This window comes from Vespula pensylvanica, chromosome 10 (assembly GCF_014466175.1).
Source record: "Vespula pensylvanica isolate Volc-1 chromosome 10, ASM1446617v1, whole genome shotgun sequence".
Classification (NCBI taxonomy): domain Eukaryota; kingdom Metazoa; phylum Arthropoda; class Insecta; order Hymenoptera; family Vespidae; genus Vespula; species Vespula pensylvanica.
Window position 1 is genome coordinate 1,401,006 of NC_057694.1, and position 22,277 is coordinate 1,423,282.

At 30.4% G+C, this 22,277-nt stretch overlaps 1 protein-coding gene across 2 annotated transcripts in view; it reads right to left on the reverse strand.

The window, feature by feature from the left end:
• The window catches only part of LOC122632580 (cGMP-dependent protein kinase, isozyme 2 forms cD4/T1/T3A/T3B), a 47,571-nt gene that overhangs the window by 20,793 nt on the left and 4,501 nt on the right, over window positions 1-22,277 (reverse strand). The window contains exons 2-3 of one of the 2 annotated variants that reach the window (XM_043819554.1): window positions 2,748-3,025; window positions 1,678-1,844 (exon numbers count right to left, since the gene is read on the reverse strand). In XM_043819554.1, coding sequence (XP_043675489.1) covers window positions 1,678-1,844; window positions 2,748-3,010 — 430 coding nt within the window. In that variant the 5' untranslated portion in view covers window positions 3,011-3,025. The remainder of the gene's footprint in view (window positions 1-1,677; window positions 1,845-2,747; window positions 3,026-22,277) is intronic. The other variant, XM_043819552.1, reaches the window with a different exon arrangement.

Consider the following 22,277-nt stretch of genomic DNA (forward strand, 5'->3'; position numbering starts at 1 on the left):
AGAGAGAGAGAGAGAGAGAGAGAGAGAGAGAGAGAGAGAGAGAGAGAATATATTCCTTTAATGAGACGAATTAATGTATAAATGTTCGTCGAAAAAATAACGAAAATATTTTTTTTATACGAATATAATATTTTTACGATTTTATCCAATTTTGAAATTATATTTTTACCGACCCATTCAATATTTTTATAATTTACTATGGTTTAATTAGAGATGATTGTAGACTGAAGTCCAAAAAAAAAAAACAAAAAAAAGAAAATATATATAGTTCAAATACGACGTTTCTTTCAACAAATTAATAAGTGCTTATCTATCGTGTCTGAATATTTCGTTAAAAAAAATTTTTTTTTGTTTTTATTTTTAATTCTACGATCAGCGAATAAAAAATTGTATCCGTTCGACGTAAAATGTTTTACGTTAAATTGAATTATTCGGAGAATATATAAAACTTTTGATAATGCGAATAAATCGTCTAGATATTTGATACGACATGTTTGTCTTAAACAAATCATTTCTTCCGTGATTAATATATTGCGAGATAATATATTTTCTTTTTTATTTATTTATTTATTTTTTTCTTTTTCTCTCTTCCGTACGATCTATCGGTGTTGCATTATAAATAAATAAATGTCATCGTTACTTAATATTGCATCGTATCATTGAATCGTAACAATTATCAAACGATGTCAAAATAATGATATTCTGGATAATATATCGTAAAATGAGAAAGAACGATGCATCATATAGAATCGTTACCAGATTTCATCTTATCTGTTCTTATACACACACACACACATATATATATATATATATATATGTATATATCGTATATACATACTATATATATAAGATATCATTACTATTATAAAAATTGAATACAGTAATCTGATAAATATTTAAAAGAAAAACAAAAAAAAAAACAAAATAATATTTTGATGATATTTCTTTTTCTATTTATTTTTTAAAAAATAACACGTTATTATAATTATTACGATTAAGATGATTATAACTTGATTTGTTTCATCGTTACGTCGTAAATAATATTTACTTTTATCTTCGCATTTTTCAAAATGAAAGATTACAAATTGCCAAATAAAATGTCGATACGAATTCACCCACGTGGAACTTATCAAAAATATTTATCATAGAATTTTTAAGATTAAGTATTCTTCGTTGAGAGTCGAATGATTCGTTCGAGCATATTATTAAAGTAGACGTAAACAATGATGAGAATTTTTTTAAATATCAACATCGAACAAAATTTAATTCGATCTAATCTAATCTATTCTACGATTAGAAATTGTATGTCTACGATTTATTATCCAAATAAAATTTCATTGCAAATTCTTTCTCATCACAATTATTCTTATTACAATACACTGATAATTAATTAAGCGCGTGAAATGCATTAGTCATATTTCATTCTTTCTTTCTTTCTTTCTTTTTTTTTTTTTTTCATCGACGTTTAACAACGCACGAATATTTTCAAATTAAAATCAATCGTACTCGATCAAACGAACAAGAAATTATTATTACTATTATTATTATTATTATTCGGGTTTATGTTGATTATATTAATCGATTTTAAAAATTATTCGATCGTATTCTGCATTCGAAAAGAAATCGTACGTAAAATTTATAATATTTAACAATAATAATATTGATAAATTTACTCACCGTCTAAGACAAATACAGTCGAGCCGACATCTCCTTCACGTACTATGGTGGAACCACGTTCAAAGGCAATGGGGAACATACAATCAACTATTTCTTCAATTTGCGCCATGCTCAGATGCTTCATGAAGTCATTCGCTAGAATTGCCTCTTTGATAAGAATCCTGGATCTATGTGGGAGGAGGAAAAAAAAAAAAAGAAAAAAAAAGAAAAGAAAAATAAAAGATATAAAAAACTATTCACACTTATTATAAATAAGAATTTTTTAATGTTATTGATTAACGAAACGATATACGAACTTAATTGTTTTATTATTTTGTAATAATAAGAATATTGAAAATTTCATCGATCGTTCGTCGATGATGATGATGATGATGATGATGCTCGACTCTCGTGTAAATATTAAGCAAACAGTATGTTACAACGGGAATTATGAAATACGGTCGCGGAATAACGGATTGAAAATAAACGGGCTCGTTCCACCTATGATCAACAATCTATCTATCTTCTTCGATATATCGTATTTTCATTATGAAATGATTAAAATAAAGATTAGAATCTTTTTGATAATATCGAAATATCTATTTTATAGATTGTTTCGACAATATATATATATATATATATATATATATATATATATATATATATACTTATTTCATATTTATATTTATAAAAAAGATTAAAATTTGTTTGATATCGTTTTACTCATCGGTTTGCAAAATTAACTTATCTCTAGAAATATCTTTCCTTTTTTTTTTTTTTTTTTACTTAACTCATGTTTATATTAATGTATTCTATTGAATTGATCAATAAATAATATCTGATTTTTCAATATCTTATACGTAAACGATCAAAAATGTTTCTTACATTTTCACCTCTTTTTTTTACTGTTAGAATAATTATTACGTTCTGTAATTTGATTTGACAATGATCCCTAATAAAATATATTCTGTATATAAAAAAGAAAAAAAAAAGAAAAGAAAAAACGAACACGTATACAATATATCTATGCACGTAAAGAAAAGAAAAATTGAATCGTGTCGCTTGTAAAATTTAGTTTCTATTTGTTCTACCTTATATCCTTATTAATTCTTCTTATTAATAGATCGCTCTTAACAGGTTCAGCGGATATTCCAATTTTTTTTCTTCTTTTTCTCATCGCCTTGTGTATCAGATCCGCTACTGATTTATATATTTCAACTTCTTCAGTTAGTGTTTTAATTTGTTCATCTTTAGTCATTAGAATAGTTTTAATTTCTTCGATATTACTTGAAAGACGCTTAAGCGTTTCACACGTAATATTGATAATCATTTGTAGATCGTCCAACTTCTCCATCTTAGTTTCCTCTTCCTATTATTAAATTTCCAATTTAAGATTTTTCCTCCTCGTACACCTCACCATTTAATATTTCGTCGTAAATAACTCAATCCGTTATCAAATGCCGTTGTACTCATTTATTCTTAAAAAAAGGACTTCGTCGTTCAACTTACTGTCAAAAATTTACAAAATTTTTTCTTTTTTCACTCTCTCTTTTTTTTTTTTAAATTGTGTACGTTCATTCGACATTGTGATAAATCGCAACGTTATTTACGATCGAATTATTATTATTATATTCTTACTATTATCGATCATTATAACGAACGATCAGTTTAATAACATCGAATATGTTCTAACGAGTTTTTGTTGAGTTTACTTTTTCTATTACTATATATGATTAACTTCTTTTTCTCATATTTATTTTCGACAATCGTAAAAATAAAAATGATTTTTAAGGAAGACACGCGTTAACGAATTTAGATTAAAAATTTCGATTTTCAAGTATCAACGACTTGCGGTTAATAAAAGAAAGAGAAAAAGAGCAAGAGAGAAAGAGAGAGAGAAAGAGAGAGAGAGAGAGAGAGAGAGAGAGAGATGAATAGATAGACAGAGACTATCGACGTATTTTTCTTTCTTCTTTTCATTTTATCTAATCGTAACTAAAAACTTTTAAAATAACATCGCACGATTTGTTTCATCCTTTGAAAACGAGCAATCCGATGCGACGTGTTTGTCCCCTCGTGTAAAAAAATTTTCGAACCCACAAAGTACGTGTAGATCTGATGAATTATGTAAGAAACGAGCGCGTTATATTTAAACATCGAGAAACTTCTCTCTCTTTCTCTCTTTCTTTTTCCTTTTTCCTTCTTCTTTTTTCTTTTTTCCTTCTTCTTTTTTCTTTTACGTCGTCGTCGTCGTCGTCGTCGTTTTTATCTACCAATTTCCTCGAGTCTACGAAACTTCTACGTATAGTTACGTTCGATCTCGAGAACGTAAATAAAAAGTTCTTTTTCATTTTCATTTTATCCCTATATTTAATAATATAACGTCGACCCGTTACAACAAAGGTCAGCAACGATGAATTATACAATCGACTTCGATTTTAAACTGAATAAAATCTCGTAAGATTAATAATAATATTTCCTTCGAACTCGTAATCGAATAAATTAATAAGTTACAACTGTACACAGTGATCTATGATATACGATTACGGCAATAACAATAACGACGATGTGTTTCCATCTTGAATCTATGTTGAAAGAAAGAGAAATAAAAAGAAAAGGAAAAAAAAAGAGAGAAATAAAGAAAATTCTGCGAAGATTTGTCGTACTGCTAAATAAATAAATAAATAAATAAATAAATAAATAAATAAATAAATAAAAGGGAAGAACAAAAATTAATCAAATCGATGCACCGATAAATGATGATAAATCGACGATAACGCGATATACGAAAATAATAACGCGATAATTAAACGAAAATCACTTCTTCTACCTCGTTATAATTGATAAATCTCAGGATTAAATATAGTTCTGCTTGAAGGTCTCTAATCAGACTAACGAATTTGCGAGAAGAATCGCGAGAAGAGACGATCTAAGATGAAAAAAAAAGGTGAGACGGGGAAAGGGAATGATCGAAACATATACACACATATACACACACACATATATATATATATGTATATATGCTCGAATGTATGAAAAGAAGATAGGAAGAGAGAGGAAAGGAATAGTAAATAAGTATACAAACAAAGGGATCGTCCGATACATTGTTTTCTAATATGGAAATCGTTCGAACCGGTTTTGAATATTTCATTATACAATTAATCGATCTTAACGAACCGAATAGAATAATTAATTAATTTACTTTTACCTCGACTTATTGTTAGATAATATAGTGATATACGTTCGAAGAAGAAAAAGAAGGTTAGAACGAATAGAACACGGCCGTTAGCTCGACGTGTTACTACCAGACTAACGACTTAACGATCTAACGAAGAAAAAGTGGGTGGGGGTTTGGGGGTCGATGGATGGGTTACAGGGTGGGGTGGGATAAGAGCTCGAACTTACTACTAGTTAGTTTAGACACACGAATTTTCAAACTTCGCCGCCGCGTATCTATTTATTTAGTATTTTTGGTCGAAACGTTTTGGTCGAAAAATATTAGATATTTTTCTTTTCTTTTCTTTTCTTTTCGAATCATATTTTCTACGATGTTCGTTTCTTTCTTTTCTTTTCTTTTTTTTTTTTGTTTTTTTTTTCTTATCTTTATACATGCAATTTTTTGTTCTTCTCTTTCGGATCGACTAATAAGAAATTTTTGATAGGGAATAAAAATTTTCTAAATCGGCCAAAAGTTCCTAGATTAATATAAAAATCAATAACTCTTTCTCGAGATTTTTTTGGGCTAATTGGTTTCTTTTTTTCTTTCTTTCTTTCTTTCTTTTTCTCGTAATGGAAATCTACGAACTTAGGGACTTTCTTTAAATATGACAAAAAAAAGAAAAGAAAAGAAAAGAAAAGAGGAAAGAAAAAGAAATTAACTTAAGAAGCCACGAAAAAGAGTAAAATATTTACAAAATTATCTAAGCTTTTAATTTTGATATTTTTATTAAAAATTATTATAAAAGATATATATATATACTTTTTTTAATAGATTTATCTATAATAATAATAATAACAATAATAATAATAATAATAATAATAAATTTCTCGTTAGAATAGAAACTACATTAATTAAAATGATTTCACATTATCGAATAGAATCGAATTATTTGATTGATTGAAATATTATCATGGAACGTTCATCGATTCGATAAAAAATTTTCTTTTGCTTGTTCTTCCTGTTGTATATAGAAGAGAAATCGAAAAGAATGTGTTTGCGGATCACGCAACCGTTACCTATTTAACGTGGTCATCGAACTAATCAATTGCATGTAAGATCACGCTGACACGATCAAACGCATCAACGACCATTGTATTCATGGAATGACTGCGATCATGTCGTGATAACTAATGCGCCTTTCTATCCTCATCCTCTTCACTCTCTCTTTCTTTTTTTTTTCTTTCTTCCTCTCGATGATATCTAATTTTCTAGTTTCGCAATTGTGACTTTCCTTTTGAACGATAGGCGAAAAGAAAAATTTTCGTATTTTTATTCATTTCAACGACGTCGATGAAAACTTAACGACGTGATATAAAATTAAAAGAAAAAAATAATAACAATAAATCTAAATACATATCAAGATTTATAACATTCTTGATATTAACATTCATGAGTATTTACTGTGATTATTCTTTTTAATACATTTAAATATATTCTGTAACGATTAGTATTAGTTAACGACTTGATATTAGATAAATTTTCTACATATTACAAATTTTCATAACGATTATGAAAAATAAATAATAATGAAGTTAATACATCTATAAGCGATTTGTATAATACTTAATTTGTAATGTTACGCGTATAGATCAAAAAAAAAAAAAAGGGAAGAAAAAAAAAAGATAAAAAAAGAAAGAAGCGATTTATTCATAGCTTATTTTGTAAAAAAAGAAAAAAGAAAAAAAAATGAGAGAGAAAGAAAAATAAATAAAAAAGCATTTTAATATCGTTAATTTAAACATAAATTCAGTCGGATAATTACCGGATATCCTTGAGCAAACGTAATAAATCTTCATTTTTGTCACGCCTGATCTAAAAACACGAACAGTAGATAAAAATACTTTTTTTTCTATTTATTTTCTACAATCAGATCGATGATACTTTTTCTTTTTTTTTTTTTGAATAGAAAATTTATCACAATCGTTGTAAGCCTAGGTCAAGAATTCAAACTGGTTACGGTCGTTGTAAAAATATATATTCTCGATAAGAAAAGAAATACTCATTTAATTAATAACAATGAATTATTGTTTTTCTTTTTTCTGTTTATTTTATTTTCTTTTGTTCTTTCTTTAACGTAAGAGATACCTCGAGAAAAGCATAAATTATAATTATTGAAAATTTTACACGAGACATACTTAGACGCGTTTTAATGATAATAAAAATTATTATTGCCTTGCATGACATTAAATCATTAGACGTAACGATTAACTTGGATTAAAGTAGTAAAGGAATCTCGTATTATTTTATACGTGTGATACTATGTGGTGCTACGATAAATCATGCTTTACAACGTAATTATTAGATCGTAATCTCTTCGCGTACGCCCCAAATGACGATTTAAGATCGACAAAGATATTTCGATCGTATCGCAACGAGAAATGGCGAATTCTCGAATGAATGAGAAAGAGAGAGAGAGAGAAAGAGAGCAACGTTCGTCCATTCGCATCGTCGATGGTCCAAACGAGTAGGCGTGGTCCATCAATATAAATTGTTAAGGATGTCGCACGCGCGCTACGCATCCGCCATGCAATGGCGTACTCTCGAATGTTTAATAAAATACATATATATATATATATATATATATATACACACATATTAGATATACATGTATGTGTGTGTGTGTGTGTATATATAGAAAGAAAGAAAGAGGGAGAAAAAGGGAAAGAGATTTATTGCAGTATAATAAATAAAGAATTTATATTCGCATTTATGGGTGTTAATCGGATCTAATCGATTAACAATCAATAAAATAATTCCATTCGATTCTCACGATTAAAATTCTTGATTTTTAATATCGTTTCGATAACAGATATTTCTTCTTTTTCTTTTCTTTTTTTTTTTTTTTTTTTTTTTTTTTTTAATAAGAAATTGTAATGAAATATAAGACGGATAATCAAGTATTTTGGATAATTAAAGATGAATCAGAGCGGAAAGGATTGATATAAACGAAAGATCGTTACACGTTACAGGTCACGCAGTCGCGCGCGTCTTAAAAGCCAATTGTCGCTCGTTTCTGTCGTTCGCGAAGAGACGAAGCTAAACTCTCTTTTATTACGAGCAGTTAACGAGCAACAGTTGGTTTCGGTCGCGCGCACTTACTTACATGTATTCGTACTACCATTTTTAACCTAAGCGTTCGTCATCGAACGCATTCATAAAATATAGTCGAGATAATGCCTAACTAAAAATATACCTTTTCCTTTTCCTTTTTTTTTCTCTCTCTCTCGACGATCTTCCTCTTATCGCACGATTTTTCTTTTTTTATCGACAGATGAAAATCTTTAAAAAAAAGAAAAATCAATATAATCTAAGAATTTTAACAAATTTGATCGAATTTCATCGAGACCAATCGATAACAAATAAATGATATTTAACGTTTCGAACGATTCCTATTTCCCGCGAATTTTCAAGTCGACCAATCATAAGTCCGGTCAGTCAATGTCCTCGGAAACGTCCTCTCGACGTCGAAGGTACAAGGTTGACGGACTTTAGTAACGCGTCGGTGTTATACCGACCGAGTATTGTGCCGTTCACTTTAACCAGATGATAAAAAGAGCGAGAGCGAAAGAGAAACAGAGAGCGAAAGAGAAACAAAGAGAGAAAGAAAGAAACACAGAGAGAAAGAGAGAAAGAGAGAGAGATAAAGAAAGAAAGAAAGAAAGAAAGAATAAGAAAGAGAGTGAGAGGGTCGAGAAACAGGTGAAGAACCGTGAGGTCAAGTGAACGACTTGCCATCGAGGAGGCGCCACCGGCCAAGCAAGTTATCCTCGATAGGCGCTAACTCTCTCTCTCTCTCTCTCTCTCTCTCTCTCTCTCTCTCTCTCTCTCTCTCTCTTTCTTTCTCGTTCAGCCAGCTTTAACTTTTTAAAATGTCGTCGGTGGCCGTGACGGCCTCTATTTTTAGCCGCTCGCTGAGATAAGCGTGAAAGGAAGGGGTAAAGAGCGCGTTGCCTCGCGTTAAAGTATTCGTACGAGTAAGATCGCGTTGGCGTGTGTATATATGTGTGTGTGTATGTGTGTAGCTTGTTGTGTACTGGCGACTCGTGTTTCTACACATACATATATATATATATATATATATATACTCGTTCTATGCGAGGGAGGGAGATATTTATGATCATGGAGTGGGGGAAGAAGAGGGGGACAAAGCAGTGCCGTATATCTTTGATCTCTCTCCCTTCGTATTAACCGATAATTTCAATAATTTTTGTCTTTTTTTTAACTTAGGAAATAGAAAAAAGAATTCACCTTTCAATCGTAATTAATAAATAATTGACAATGTTATTTTTAAGAGGCAATTAGTTATAACGGGATATTAATGTTCTGTCGTTCGATGAAAGATCGTTCGATTTTTCGTTAAAATTTAATATAGAAATATAATAAATCAACGTGATTAATGACGTTACGATAATAATAACGAATGTCTCCGATACATTTGTGAAATTAATAGAGAATGATTAATACTGTTTGATACGAAAAAAAAAAGAAAAAAGAAAAAAAAAACAAAGTGTGTGAGAGAAGGAAAGAAGAAAAGAAAAGAAAAAAGACAAGATAGAAAGATCGTCGAAAATCGTGAAACGTATTAACGTTGATTGTGTCAACTGGTATTAGAATATGCGAGATACGTTTAACCACCAGAAATCCAACGATCTCGAAAGCAGCCAAGCATGAGATCGAATTAGCTTGTATATAGTTTGTCTCGTGTTCTCGCGTGAGTTTGCCAAGAAGTGTGTCGATCTATTGTGCATCGGTTGCGAGAGACCATTTTGAACGACGTTCATCGGCATACATACAACATTATAAGAGGAATTTCACGACGAGGACGACGACAATGACGACGACAATGGGCCACAAAGCGGTAATCGCTAAAAAGAAGAAATAAACTTGCGATGCCTAACTCACGTACACGTTCTCACTTACGTTCATATAGACGACTTAGGGGTTAGGGCTAAAAGAAGATAGAATAGAGAAAAACTTATACTTAGCATCAAATAAAGAAGCATATACTTAGCATTATTGATAAGAAACGAAAAGATCATAAAAATAAAAATCATAACTTTTCGTTTTTCCTTCTGGAAATTTTCTAATAAAACTTCGATACTTCGACGATATTTTCATCGTAGTCGAAGTTTGATGAATGTAGAGTGAGAAGAAAAAATACGTAAGAGATGGAAAAAGGAAAAAGAGAGAGAGAGAGAGAGAGAGAGAGAGAGAGAGAGAGAGAAGAAATGATAAATCGTTCGTCACACAAAATCTACGGTTTTACGAGGTGACAGGAAAGAGAAAAAAATAAAGAGGGAAAAAAAAGGACCAAAAGAAAAAAACAAGTTTGTGCGAAGTTTGTGCATCACACGTGTTGCAGCGGGTGGGAGTATGTGGGGGTGGTCGCAAAGGAATATATACAATTTTGCTTCGCGTTTCATGCATGAGCATATAAGCTTATTAATACGTGTAAACCATTGATGCTATATATATAACACATAAACATACACATATATTACCATATTAAAAAACAATGCACGCATATATATGCATATATCCATTTAAAAATGTCTCGTAAAAATGATATTGTAAGCGTCGATGTAAAAAAAAAAAAAAAAAAGAAAGAAAGAAAGAAAGAAAGAAAGAAAAACCAACAAAGAAAAAAAGAAAAAAGTGTGAAGAAGGTAAAGGAAGAACGGGAACACGTAAGTACGTAATAATACCTACGAATGGCGCGGTCTTTTTTTAATATATTTCTCAGTGGCAATAAAGATAAGTTAACGATGCGTAACGATGAGACAATTGTGCTGATTTCGATTCGTGACACGCGTTTTAATATAATATTATAAAGATTTCCCCGTGTCACATCATTTTATAATCATCGAGAAAATTTTAATCCGTAAAATTACTTTCTCTAATTTTCACATTAAAATAATATTAAATCGATTGGTAAACATTTACGATGATTAATTTATTGCTGTTACGCCATTCGCCATTACCAATCCATGTGTATTTGATTATTTAAATATATGTATGTACACGTGTTTATACAAAAGCTAGATATATATATATATATATATATATATATATATATATATCGATAAATACTTATGATTATTATCGATAATATTCACCGTTTATTTTGATCATTATCTGTCCAAATCAAATTTACTAGTTATTGCTTATCAAACGCTGAAATAGTAATAGATACATACATACATACATACATACATACATACATACATACATACATATATATGCACATACACACACACACAAACACACATACACATCACACACACATTTTGAATTAACACTATTTTCCTTGATGATGGACGGAATGGAAATTAATACGTAAAGGAAACGATTAAAAAGATTTACTGTTATAACATCGTATTTCTATGAAAAAAAGGAAAAAAACGAAAGAAAAAGGAAGAAAGAAAGAAGGAAAAAAAAAGAAGAAACTTCAAAAGAAAACTCTCCGAAGATGCAACGTACTACACACACACACACACACACACACACACAATATGTGCATAAGATGCATATTTGTACGCGTGTGTATGTACGTGTATCTATCATAAAATAAATAAAGAGAAAGAAGAAGACGGAATGATAGAACGATGGAACACGGCGTGCTGCTGTGCACAGGAGTAAAGATGGAGAATCAAAGAATTAATTATACGTGACGTCACTCGACTGGTTTCAACACTCGTCCCGAATGCAGCGACGGACGAGAGTCAAGTCGAGTCCGGTCGAGACGAGATGGGATGGGATGGGATGGGATGGGACGGGACGGGACGGGACGGGACGGAACGGGAGGAACGGGACGGAACGGAACGAGACGAGACGAGACGAAACGAGACGAGACGAGACGAGACGAGACGAGACGAAACGAACTAGACGAAGTAAGGTGGTGGGCTGAAGAGGGAGGTAACAGTGGCAGCAACAGCACTACTAGCAGCAATCGAGAACTAGAAGCACTTTGTCTTCTAATACTGTTGTCACATGGAAAAACATTGTCTTTCTCTTTCTCTCTCTTTTTCTCTTTCTATTTGTTCTTCCTTGTCTCTTTCTTGCGAGAGAAAGAAAGTGGGAGTAAAACGGAAATAGCGCATTTCCAAACTTTATGACCGATAAATCAGTCGATGTAAAGCTCTTTACACGGACGATGCCACTCTTAATCTCCTCTCGAAAGAAAGGAGGAGGAGAAAGAGGAGGATGAGGAGGAAGAGAAGGTGGACGAGATGGAGATGGACGGACAAATGGACGGATGGACGGATAGACGGACGAATGAACCGACGAACGGGAGTCGCACATTAGCCGCAATAAGAACCACGATGGATAGGAAATTGAATGAAACCTTCGTAATTATTAATTAGGATAAAGCGAAGCATGTGTGTTGTATCTTCTTCTAAATAAAAAAAAAAAAGCTACGAGTATGGGGAACATAAGCGTTTGTATGAATATATAAATAGATGTATATTCATGTAGTATATATATATATGTATGTAATATACATACATATTTATGCTTATTATATCATATATCACATCATATCATATCATTTGTGTATGTGTGTATGTGTATGCATATATATAGATATATGTACATAATATGTAGTGTACTGTGCATAATATGTATAGATTTCATGTGTGTGTGTATATATATGTATTTTATATATATATATATATATATATATATATATATGAGATGTTGACGAATCGATGTGTCGTTTCTTGATTCGAACTGACGACGTCACCGAGAGACGATAAAAGTTCGTCGCTCCAATCTCGTCGAATGCGCTTTGTACTTTGAAGATCAGCATTGGGTGAGGAGTCTACAAGGCGAATGGAGGATGATGGTATGTATCGTCACGTTTGTAATTTGATCGAACACCAAGAAAGAGAGAGAAAAAGAGTTGAATAGAAAGTAGAGAATATTCTAACGTAATATGACGTAAGAAAAGAGAAAGATTATTATAATATTACATATAAATGAATGTAATTTCTTTTTTTACTCCTACTGTACTGTCAAACGAAATATATTATTTATTTATTAATAAATTTTCTATGGTCCTCGAAGATTATCCATAGAAACGCCGTTTATAAAGTATCTTTGAATTTGATACGCATGCATTTTTTTTTCTCTTTTTTTTACTTGGACAGAAGAGAGAATTTTAATATTTCTTAAAATTAATTTTGTCTATCGTATGACGCAAATTACATATGATATAATCCTGACTTCAGCTTTTTTATTCCTTCTCTCTCTGTCTCTTTTTTTGCCTTTTTCATCACTCGAGCGCTCGAGTATCTTTCGTCGCACGAAATCTGTGCACCGGTTTGAGTTAACGAATAACGACGCTTTGCCTCGTCGATTAGTATGTCACGTGCATGCCATTTTGTGCCGATGTAAAATGCTAATTCACACCCGTTAATCCTCTCATGAATCATTTTTGATTATCGGGCAAATACGAATCAACTTGTCCAAACCTATCGAGGTCGAAACCGAATCGAAGTCCAAAGTAAAGACTCGAAGAGAGATCGGATCGATATATTTCATCGATGAGCTTTTTGCTCTCTCTCTCTCTCTCTCTCTTTCTGTTTCTCTCTTTCTTTTGAATAAACATCAACTCTTCGTTAATTTAAAGATCGGAAGGAAAAAGAATTCGAAGAATTATATATCTGCGAGTATCGATCGTAGATATATATATATATATATATATATATATATATGTATATAAAAATTCGATCTTTTTCAGGAAAGACGAATTATGCGACGTTGTCGAAGAAAAAAAAAAGAAAATCCAAAAAAAAGAAAGAAAGAAAGAAAGAAAGAAAGAAAGAAGGAAAGAAAGAAAGGGGGAAAAAATATATGCACATATATTATCACTAAATTGATCGTAATCGTTCGAAAGTATACTACGAGTAGTATAATAAAAATCGTTAAATAATGAAAACAAACGATTTTGAAATTCTAATTCGAGGACGATCGTTTCATTGCTAAGTCCAATCTATTTTCATACTCCTATTCGACTAACTTTTAAGTTAAACACTATTCTGACGTTGTAACGATTGTAATAAATGTCGTCTATCAATCTCTTTTTATTCCTTTTAAACGATCGACTACGATAGAGAGAAAGAGAGTGAAAAAGAGAGAAAGAAAGAAAGAAATAGAGAAAGAGAGAAAATAAAAAAAAATGAAAAAGACACATACACGTGTACGTAAGTAGATATAAATATACCATGCATAGTTCTTTACGTGAACTCTTCGCAATTATTTTTAATCTTGTTCTTTACGAGCATTGACAGACTACTAACAAAAAAAAAAAAAAAAAAAAAAAAAAAAAAAAAAAAAAAAAAAAAAAAGATATGAAAATGACTCCCTCAACTAAAACTTGGAGATTTCTCACGGAAATCTTTATTTCGTACGCGTCTTCACGATCGATGCCATCCACGGATAGAAGCAAAATCGTTTAGCGAAGCATTTACGCAACAATAGGTATGTACATACGTACTGGAGGACGATAGGTTACATCGACGGGACGTGAGACGCATTATGTTCGTGCTAAATTTTATTCCGGACCTTGAAACGACGGAATCTCATTATTGATCTGGCTAAACGAATCCTGATATATATATATATATATATATATATATATATATACAGTTAATATGATGTATGTGATATATATATATATTATATATTTGCTAGAGATAATATATGTAGATACATTTTGTATCAGCAAAAATGTAAGAAGCTTTTGTACGACTGTCGAAAAGAACGATAGTTCCTTTTCCTCCATCTCTTTTCTTTATATACCTACACGTGTAGGTATATGCTTTATGTATGTAAAAATACATTGTATAAATATATATTTATTCTTTATGTTTATTCTCCAACATTTCAATCCGACTCGATGTTACGTTTCAACTATGATCTAACAGAGAATTGTTTTGTATCTTCCTTTCTCTCTCTCTCTCTCTCTCTCTCTTTTTTTTTTTTTTGGTAATAGTTATAAAAAATAAAATATTTATCGTAAAAAATCTTTGCAAATTATTTAGAACTATAAAGAGAGAGAAGAATGTGCTTGTATAGATATACTCATTTTATATAGGACGTTCCAGATTTCTTTTTTTAATTAAACTGTGCCAATATGTTTTACGAATAAAAAGAAGAGAAAGAAATGTTATATAAAGATATACTTACAAATTAAAAAATTATATATAACAAAAATGAAGTGAAATGATAAAGAACTTATTGTTAGTATTATTAATACGATAACATATTCATCGTATGAGAATGAATACTAAACGACAAAAAAGAATAAAAGTAAAAATTGAAGCGATTAAAATTTTATGAATGATACATTTGTATACTCCAAAGAAAATAATTATTATCCATTAAGGATATTTATACTTATACATATATGATAAAAGAGAAAGCATTTTTATTATTCATAATAAAATCCAAAATTATTTACAAAAAGTCCAGTTTTCAACGATTAACTAATTCAAATACAACCTAAATAACAAACACTTTGCAATGGAACAATAACGATAAATACAATGGATCGTTAGAATAATTACACAATATCTCATTGCACAATAAGAATTTAATTTTTCTTATTTAACTGTTTAATAACAATATTCGTAAGTCTATATTTAAATAACATTTCATTTTTCATTTCTATCATTAAAATATAATGACATAGTTCGATCAAAAATATATACCTATACATACATATAATTTGTGGCGAATTAATAATTAAAACTATTAAAAAAAAAAAAAAGAAAAAAAAACAATGAAAAAAAAAAAGGAAAACAAAAGGAGAAAGACATTTATATACATATATACATATATATATATATAAATATATATATATATATAATTGTGCATATAAAGAAAAATATTTGTAAATCAATTATCCTTGCATATCGTACAAATATTTGTTTATCTATTTCTATTGAATTCTTTCGTTTTACGAACGTACATAAAATTTACGCAGAAGAAGTTTCGAAACATTTTACGAAGCAATACGATGGAAAAGGCATTTGGCTCGCTCGTAGTCTGTCGGTCCGTCCTATTGGGTTCATTTGCTCTCCTGACAGAGAATTGCGAAATAAGAATCGTAGTGTTGGATATCCACGATAAGTGGATACGCCAGACAGAGAAACAGAGGAAGAAACAGAGAAACAGAGGAATAGAGAAATATATACTGATGGAGAAAAAGAGAAAGACACTGCAATTTATATTGTTCCAGCGTGATTCTCTCGACACAACTGATCCATACCAAGATGACCGACAGAAGCCGAGCATTCACGGAATATATAGCACCCCATTATATGGCAATCGAGAGATCGATTGCGAGATTTGTGATCGTTAAAACTAACGTTAGTAGGATGACCGTCAATAATAGTTGGGGAAAGCTCATATCAATCATCGATATATATATATATATATATATATATATATATATAAAATATGTATGTATGTATGTATGTATATACATTTAAATACACACCTACATATCAATATAACACTGTAACCACCATAAATATGGTATATATAAAAATGGAATATGGTATACATAAGGACGATAATTCGGAAGCTTACGGTATCGATTCAACTCGAAGAAAAAAAAAAAATAAAATAAAATAAAAAAAATTTTTGTTTTCAAACGAACTATTTATTTTTTCTTTGGTTAATCGTTCAGCGTCTATCGTTTTGTAAACAAAGGATCGTCCAAGATATTTATCTTCGTGTAGTAGTATTGCTACTCTTCTCCTTTTCTTGTTTTTTTATTATACTTTATCTTTTTTTTTCTGTCTTTTCTTTTTTAAGAGAGATATAAAGAGAGAGAGAGAGAGAGAGAGAGAGAGAGAGAGAGAGAGAGATCTTTTTCTGGTAGAGATCAAAGAGTTAAGAACGTTGGTAATATGATAACACTTAACAATCCTTTTGTGTTTACATATTGTACACACGTGAACGGAAACGAACAAGTTATTTGCATTGCTATATAAACAGACAATATAACGCTTTGTAATTAAAAAAAAAAAGAAGAATTTAATATCTCTTCAACTAATATAGATCCTAATTAAATACGATATATTATACATTAGTTAATTTTCCGTAGGATTTAAATGTATCATTCCTTTTTTTCTTTTTTTCATGTATTCTTTTCTTCGTAAAATTTTCTTTTTTCTTCGTAAAAAACACATAGGGTTTAAACGTAATTCTCTGTCTCTCTTTTTCCTATTTTTTTTTTTCAGTCCTTAATTTTTTTCGTTTCGTATAATTCAAACTCGTACATTCATTCGATTATTAACAATTTCTCTAAATCGAATTATCCTTTTTTCCGAAATGTCATCGATATATTTATTGTTTCTAGAATTATCAAAGTTTAATGATTAAAATATGAGATAATAACGTAAACGAGAAAGAGAGAGAGAGAGAGAGAGAGAGAGAGAGAGAGCTCGTATTTTATTCCGAACGTATCGACCTTTTAGTAAATTACGCGGTGCTTGCTCGAGGCTTCGCCTCGGCAATTACAGCTCTGGAGAAAAAGTTGCCATAAGAGAGAGAAAGAGAGAAAGAGAGAGAGAGAGAGAGAGAGAGAGAGAGAGAGAGAGACACAGAAATGGGCGGATACAAGCAATGGGCCCACTCTCGACGTCGCGATGTCGTCACTAGCCGTGACGAGAAGCTATTTTCAGGCCCCCTTTGAAAATTATATCGGTGGGGAAAGGAAACGGATCGTTCTTTCGAGACCAAAAAAAGAAATTCGTTTCTATTCGTCGAAAGATCGATTGTCAGGATTTAATTTATATATAGGAATATAAGTACTTTACACGTATTGTGTGTGTGTGTGTGTGTGTGTGTGTGTGTGTGTGTGAATAATTTTTTTTTTCGGACGATATCTATCTATAAATATATCTATTTGTATAAATTATATTATATTTTGAATATTTAAGTATATGGACAAAGTAGTAAATTTATAAATGAATAGATATACGAATGATTTTTCTTATGTTACAAGATCTATCTATAAAAATATCCGTTTATAGAAATTGTATTATATTTTTAATATTTTAAATATACAAGCAAAGTAATAAATTTATGAATAAATATGTTTGATAATTCGATGATCGTAAAAGAGAAAGGATTCGTATCTTTTCTATTATTCTTTTCTTATTATTTCTTTTTCTTTCTTTTTTTTTTTGAAATTTACCGTCATTTAATTCTTTTTTTTTGGTAAATAAATTTATTCCATATTTTTATCGTAACGAAAAGATTTATATCTTTCGTGTTTATTTTGTTTTGTTTACATTTATCGCTATTCTGCGAAATAAATATATTCAATACTTCGATTGTAAGATAAAATTATACTTTTCTTTTGAGTATAACCGATCGATTACGTTCCCGTAAAAGTCTGTCAATAAAACATCAAAAGATATATTTTACATAAAGTAAAACTGATTGCCACCAGAGTGATAAAGGAACATGATAAAAATGTTCGAAAAACATGAGAGAAGCCTTTGGAATCTGCAGAGGTTTGTAGGTCACGGTGTAACTCGATTAGCAAAGTGATAACGATTCCCCGATCTTTATCGTTGATAAAACTACGTATCATTCTGAATTAACACGGTCTACGTTGCACGAACGAGATCTCGAAAGAGATAAGAGAAATTTCTCGATTCTACATGAAATATCTTATATACATATATACATACATATATACATACATACACACATACACATATATATATATATGTATATATCTTTATCAAAAGTTATCATCAAAGCACGTTCGCGTTCTTCGAGAAGTAAAATCATTTTACGTTAACAATCGTGTACGATCTCTATGATCGAAATAACAACAATAATAATTATAATTTTTCTTTGTCTAATATGTCCCATAAGAATTTTCACGAATAAAACAATTCATTTTTATATTGAAAATTAAGCATTGATCCTGACCTGGGTCGTCGATTCGACGATGATCGAATATATGAAACGATTCGATTCTCTATCGAGTCGGTTCTATGCATGATAAATCATTAGCACAGTGGCATGTACGATTAGATAAAATTTTTCTTTATATAATCAAAACAATTTTATAAAATTAATTGATATGTATGACGATCGTAATGTTTTCTCTTTTGTCATCACGAAATTTTATTCAAACTTCAAATAATAAAAGAATATTCATTTCATTTCATTTTCTTTCCTTTTTATAATCATTCGCAATTGCAATTATAAATAAATCCTCTCAGTTATTGAATAATATCTTCTCAGTTACTTCACTAATATCCTCCTCTTTTCTCTCTCTCTCTCTCTCTCTCTCTCTCTCTCTCTCTCTCTCTCTCTATCTCTCTTTCATTTGTAATAAAATAAGAGATTCCATTTCGTTGGAATAAATCCATAAACCGTATCTATCAAACTCGTATCGGGTTTTCAACGAGTTTTCAAATCCGTTCCGACGTATGCGTTCATACTTTATGGAACGACGCCTCGATTCTTTTCGATTTACATTACTCATTAAAATACTTATGATTATTATCAGTAATATTTTTTCCATTGTGTATTTCCAAGAAGATAGAAAAGAGGAACGGTGAGGAGCAAGGGGAACGATAGATCGATCATTATCGTCGAATCAAAATGATTAACGAATCGTCATAATATTATTAAAGTAAAGATAAAGTAAAGTATAGATAAACGAAAGATCATACGGATAGATTATACATATAAATAATTAATTAGCAAATTTTTAATAGAAGATGAACATGGCAATTCGAAGAGATGGTTGCATACATAGCAGGCATAAACTACGGATCGACCAAAGTCACATTATCAAAGTTAATGCAATGGTTACAACGCTTACATACGTATGCTCGCCTCCGAGACTGGAATGTAAATCTTCGAACGTACGAGTTAGCGCCGGGACACAAGCAAGCAAACAGACAAGCAGACGTACGTGCATGTTTATGTGTATATATATATATATATATGTGTATGTGAGTGAGTGGGTGCGTGCACGCACGCACGCGTGCTATCACGACACCAATACGAAGCTGACGAGCGTGCAAATGCGTTCGTCGCCTTTAACACCTACGGATCGTTCGCAAACTCCTCGTTCCATGAGCTCGATTCGTATTATGTTTATATCAAACGAACCTTGAACGATCCAGCCCACGTCTCGTTATTTATTTTTTTTAATTTAAAAAAAGACAAAAGAAACAAAGAACTTTTTTTCCCTCTCTTTTCTTTTTTTACCCTTCAATTTTGTAATACTAAGACTATTCTCGTAGTTTATTTCGGTTGGAAAAATGAAAAGATAGTAGGAAAGTGAAAGAACGTACGATAAGTGAATTCTCGTGTAAGGTCCGACATTTTGTTTCGTAGATGTTAATAACAGATTTAAGAAAATGGAAGATGAGTAAAAGAAAGAAAGATTGTAGATGTATAGATTGTAAGTGACTCTTTTAACGTTATGTCTAGCATTGTATTCGATATTTTCTTTCGTAATTGTTAATATGAAATTTAAAAGACGTGTTTGTATTATTTCTCGTAGATAATTATTTCGATAAACAGAATAAAATAAGAAGGAAAAAGGTTGAGTGTATTATAAATAACTAACAGATACTAATAGAATTCTAACGTCGCTTCCGGTTAAATATTTTTTCTTTTCTTTTTTTTTTTCTTTTTTTTCGTAAATATTAATAAGAAATTTAAAAGATCTATCTATATTACTCTTCATAGCTAATTATTTTGTAACTAACCAAAGAAATTTGAAATTGTATGTTAAATCTAATCTATCTATATCGTTCTTGTAGTTAATTATTTTGTAAAAGAAAAAGTAGAATATGCAATAAGTGACTCATTCTAACATTATGTACCGCGTCGAATATAGGTATTTTCTTTTGTGCATGTAAATAAGAAATTTGGATGTATCTATATTCTCGTGAATAATTATTTTGATAAAAAGAAAAAAGAAATAAGGAAAAAAAACCACGAAAAAAGTATTAAAAAAAAAAAAATAATAATAAAATAAAATAAAAGAAAAGAAAAGAAAAGAAAAAAATATAAAGCGTACAATAAGTGACTCATTCTAACGTAATATCTCGTGTTAAATGAAATATATTTTTTCGCGCACGTAAATAAGAAATTTAAAAGATGTATCTATATAATTTAACATGATCGATAAAAACGATGAATTACAAACTTCCATTATAATGAATTAAAACTCCAGAATTTGTTTACTTTGTATCGAAAAATTGAATGAACTAAATACGCTGAGAAATAAAACTTCTTTTCCTTTCTTTTCCTACTTTTCTTATTTTCTAACTAATCGTACAAGATGTGAAAACAATTAAGATAAATCGAGCGAAGTCGAAGAGAAGAAAAATAAAAATAAATAAATAAATAAGTAAATAAAATAATTAAAAAATTAACGAATTAATAAAAACAAATAAATTACTAACAAATATTGAAGAAAATTATTATCAAATTATATCCCTTGACTGATTTATTTGTACGAATTATAGTCGCTATCAAGTTACTCGAGATTTACACGCATTTTATCAGTTATTTCCTTAACTGCTGGATACATCACGCTTAAACATGTACATATATATATATATATATATATATATATATATATGTATGTATGTATGTATGTGTGTATAAGAACGTATATAACGTAGTCGTAGGTTAAAAATAATATGCGCGACACGATGGCCTCTAGAACAATGCGCGATAACTCTCTTCCGTGAACGCGATTCGCTCACCTACCAACATTTGCTATGCAACCGAGGTGACCTCCGTTTTCCGTTTCTTCTATTTCCTTATCTCTCTCTCTCTTTCCACAGAAAACTTAGCATAATCGGAAAACCTCCGACTAAGATCTATAATCAGCCGTGTAATGAGCTCGCTTCGCAACGATTCAGAATATAATAATGAAAGAAAAATGAAACAGTAAAGAAAATAATTAAAATAATAACGATAACGATAATAATAAATAATTAAAAGTAATAATAATGTAATCCGATTAACATTCGGGAATTACGAGCGTTTAAATTCATTTTACTCTTATTTTATCATTTACTAAATCCATGTTTGTATGTTCAATTAAAATTCGATAGGATTCGTCCTCTCTCTCTCTCTCTCTCTCTCTCTCTCTCTCTCTCGACTTTCTCTTTATTCAAGCTCGTTACGCAAAACCGTAGAGTATTTAAAAATTCTACGTCTGTTTAATTCTACGAAATCTATTTATTCAGAGTAATTATACGAACGAAGAGATCGTGCCGTTCCTGTTTTTGTTCGTATTCGTTCACGTTGTTAGAAGGAATACTGGTATAGTGATGGTAATGGTAATGGTGGTGATAGTGGTAGTGGAGATGGGGAGGGGGAAGAGGGA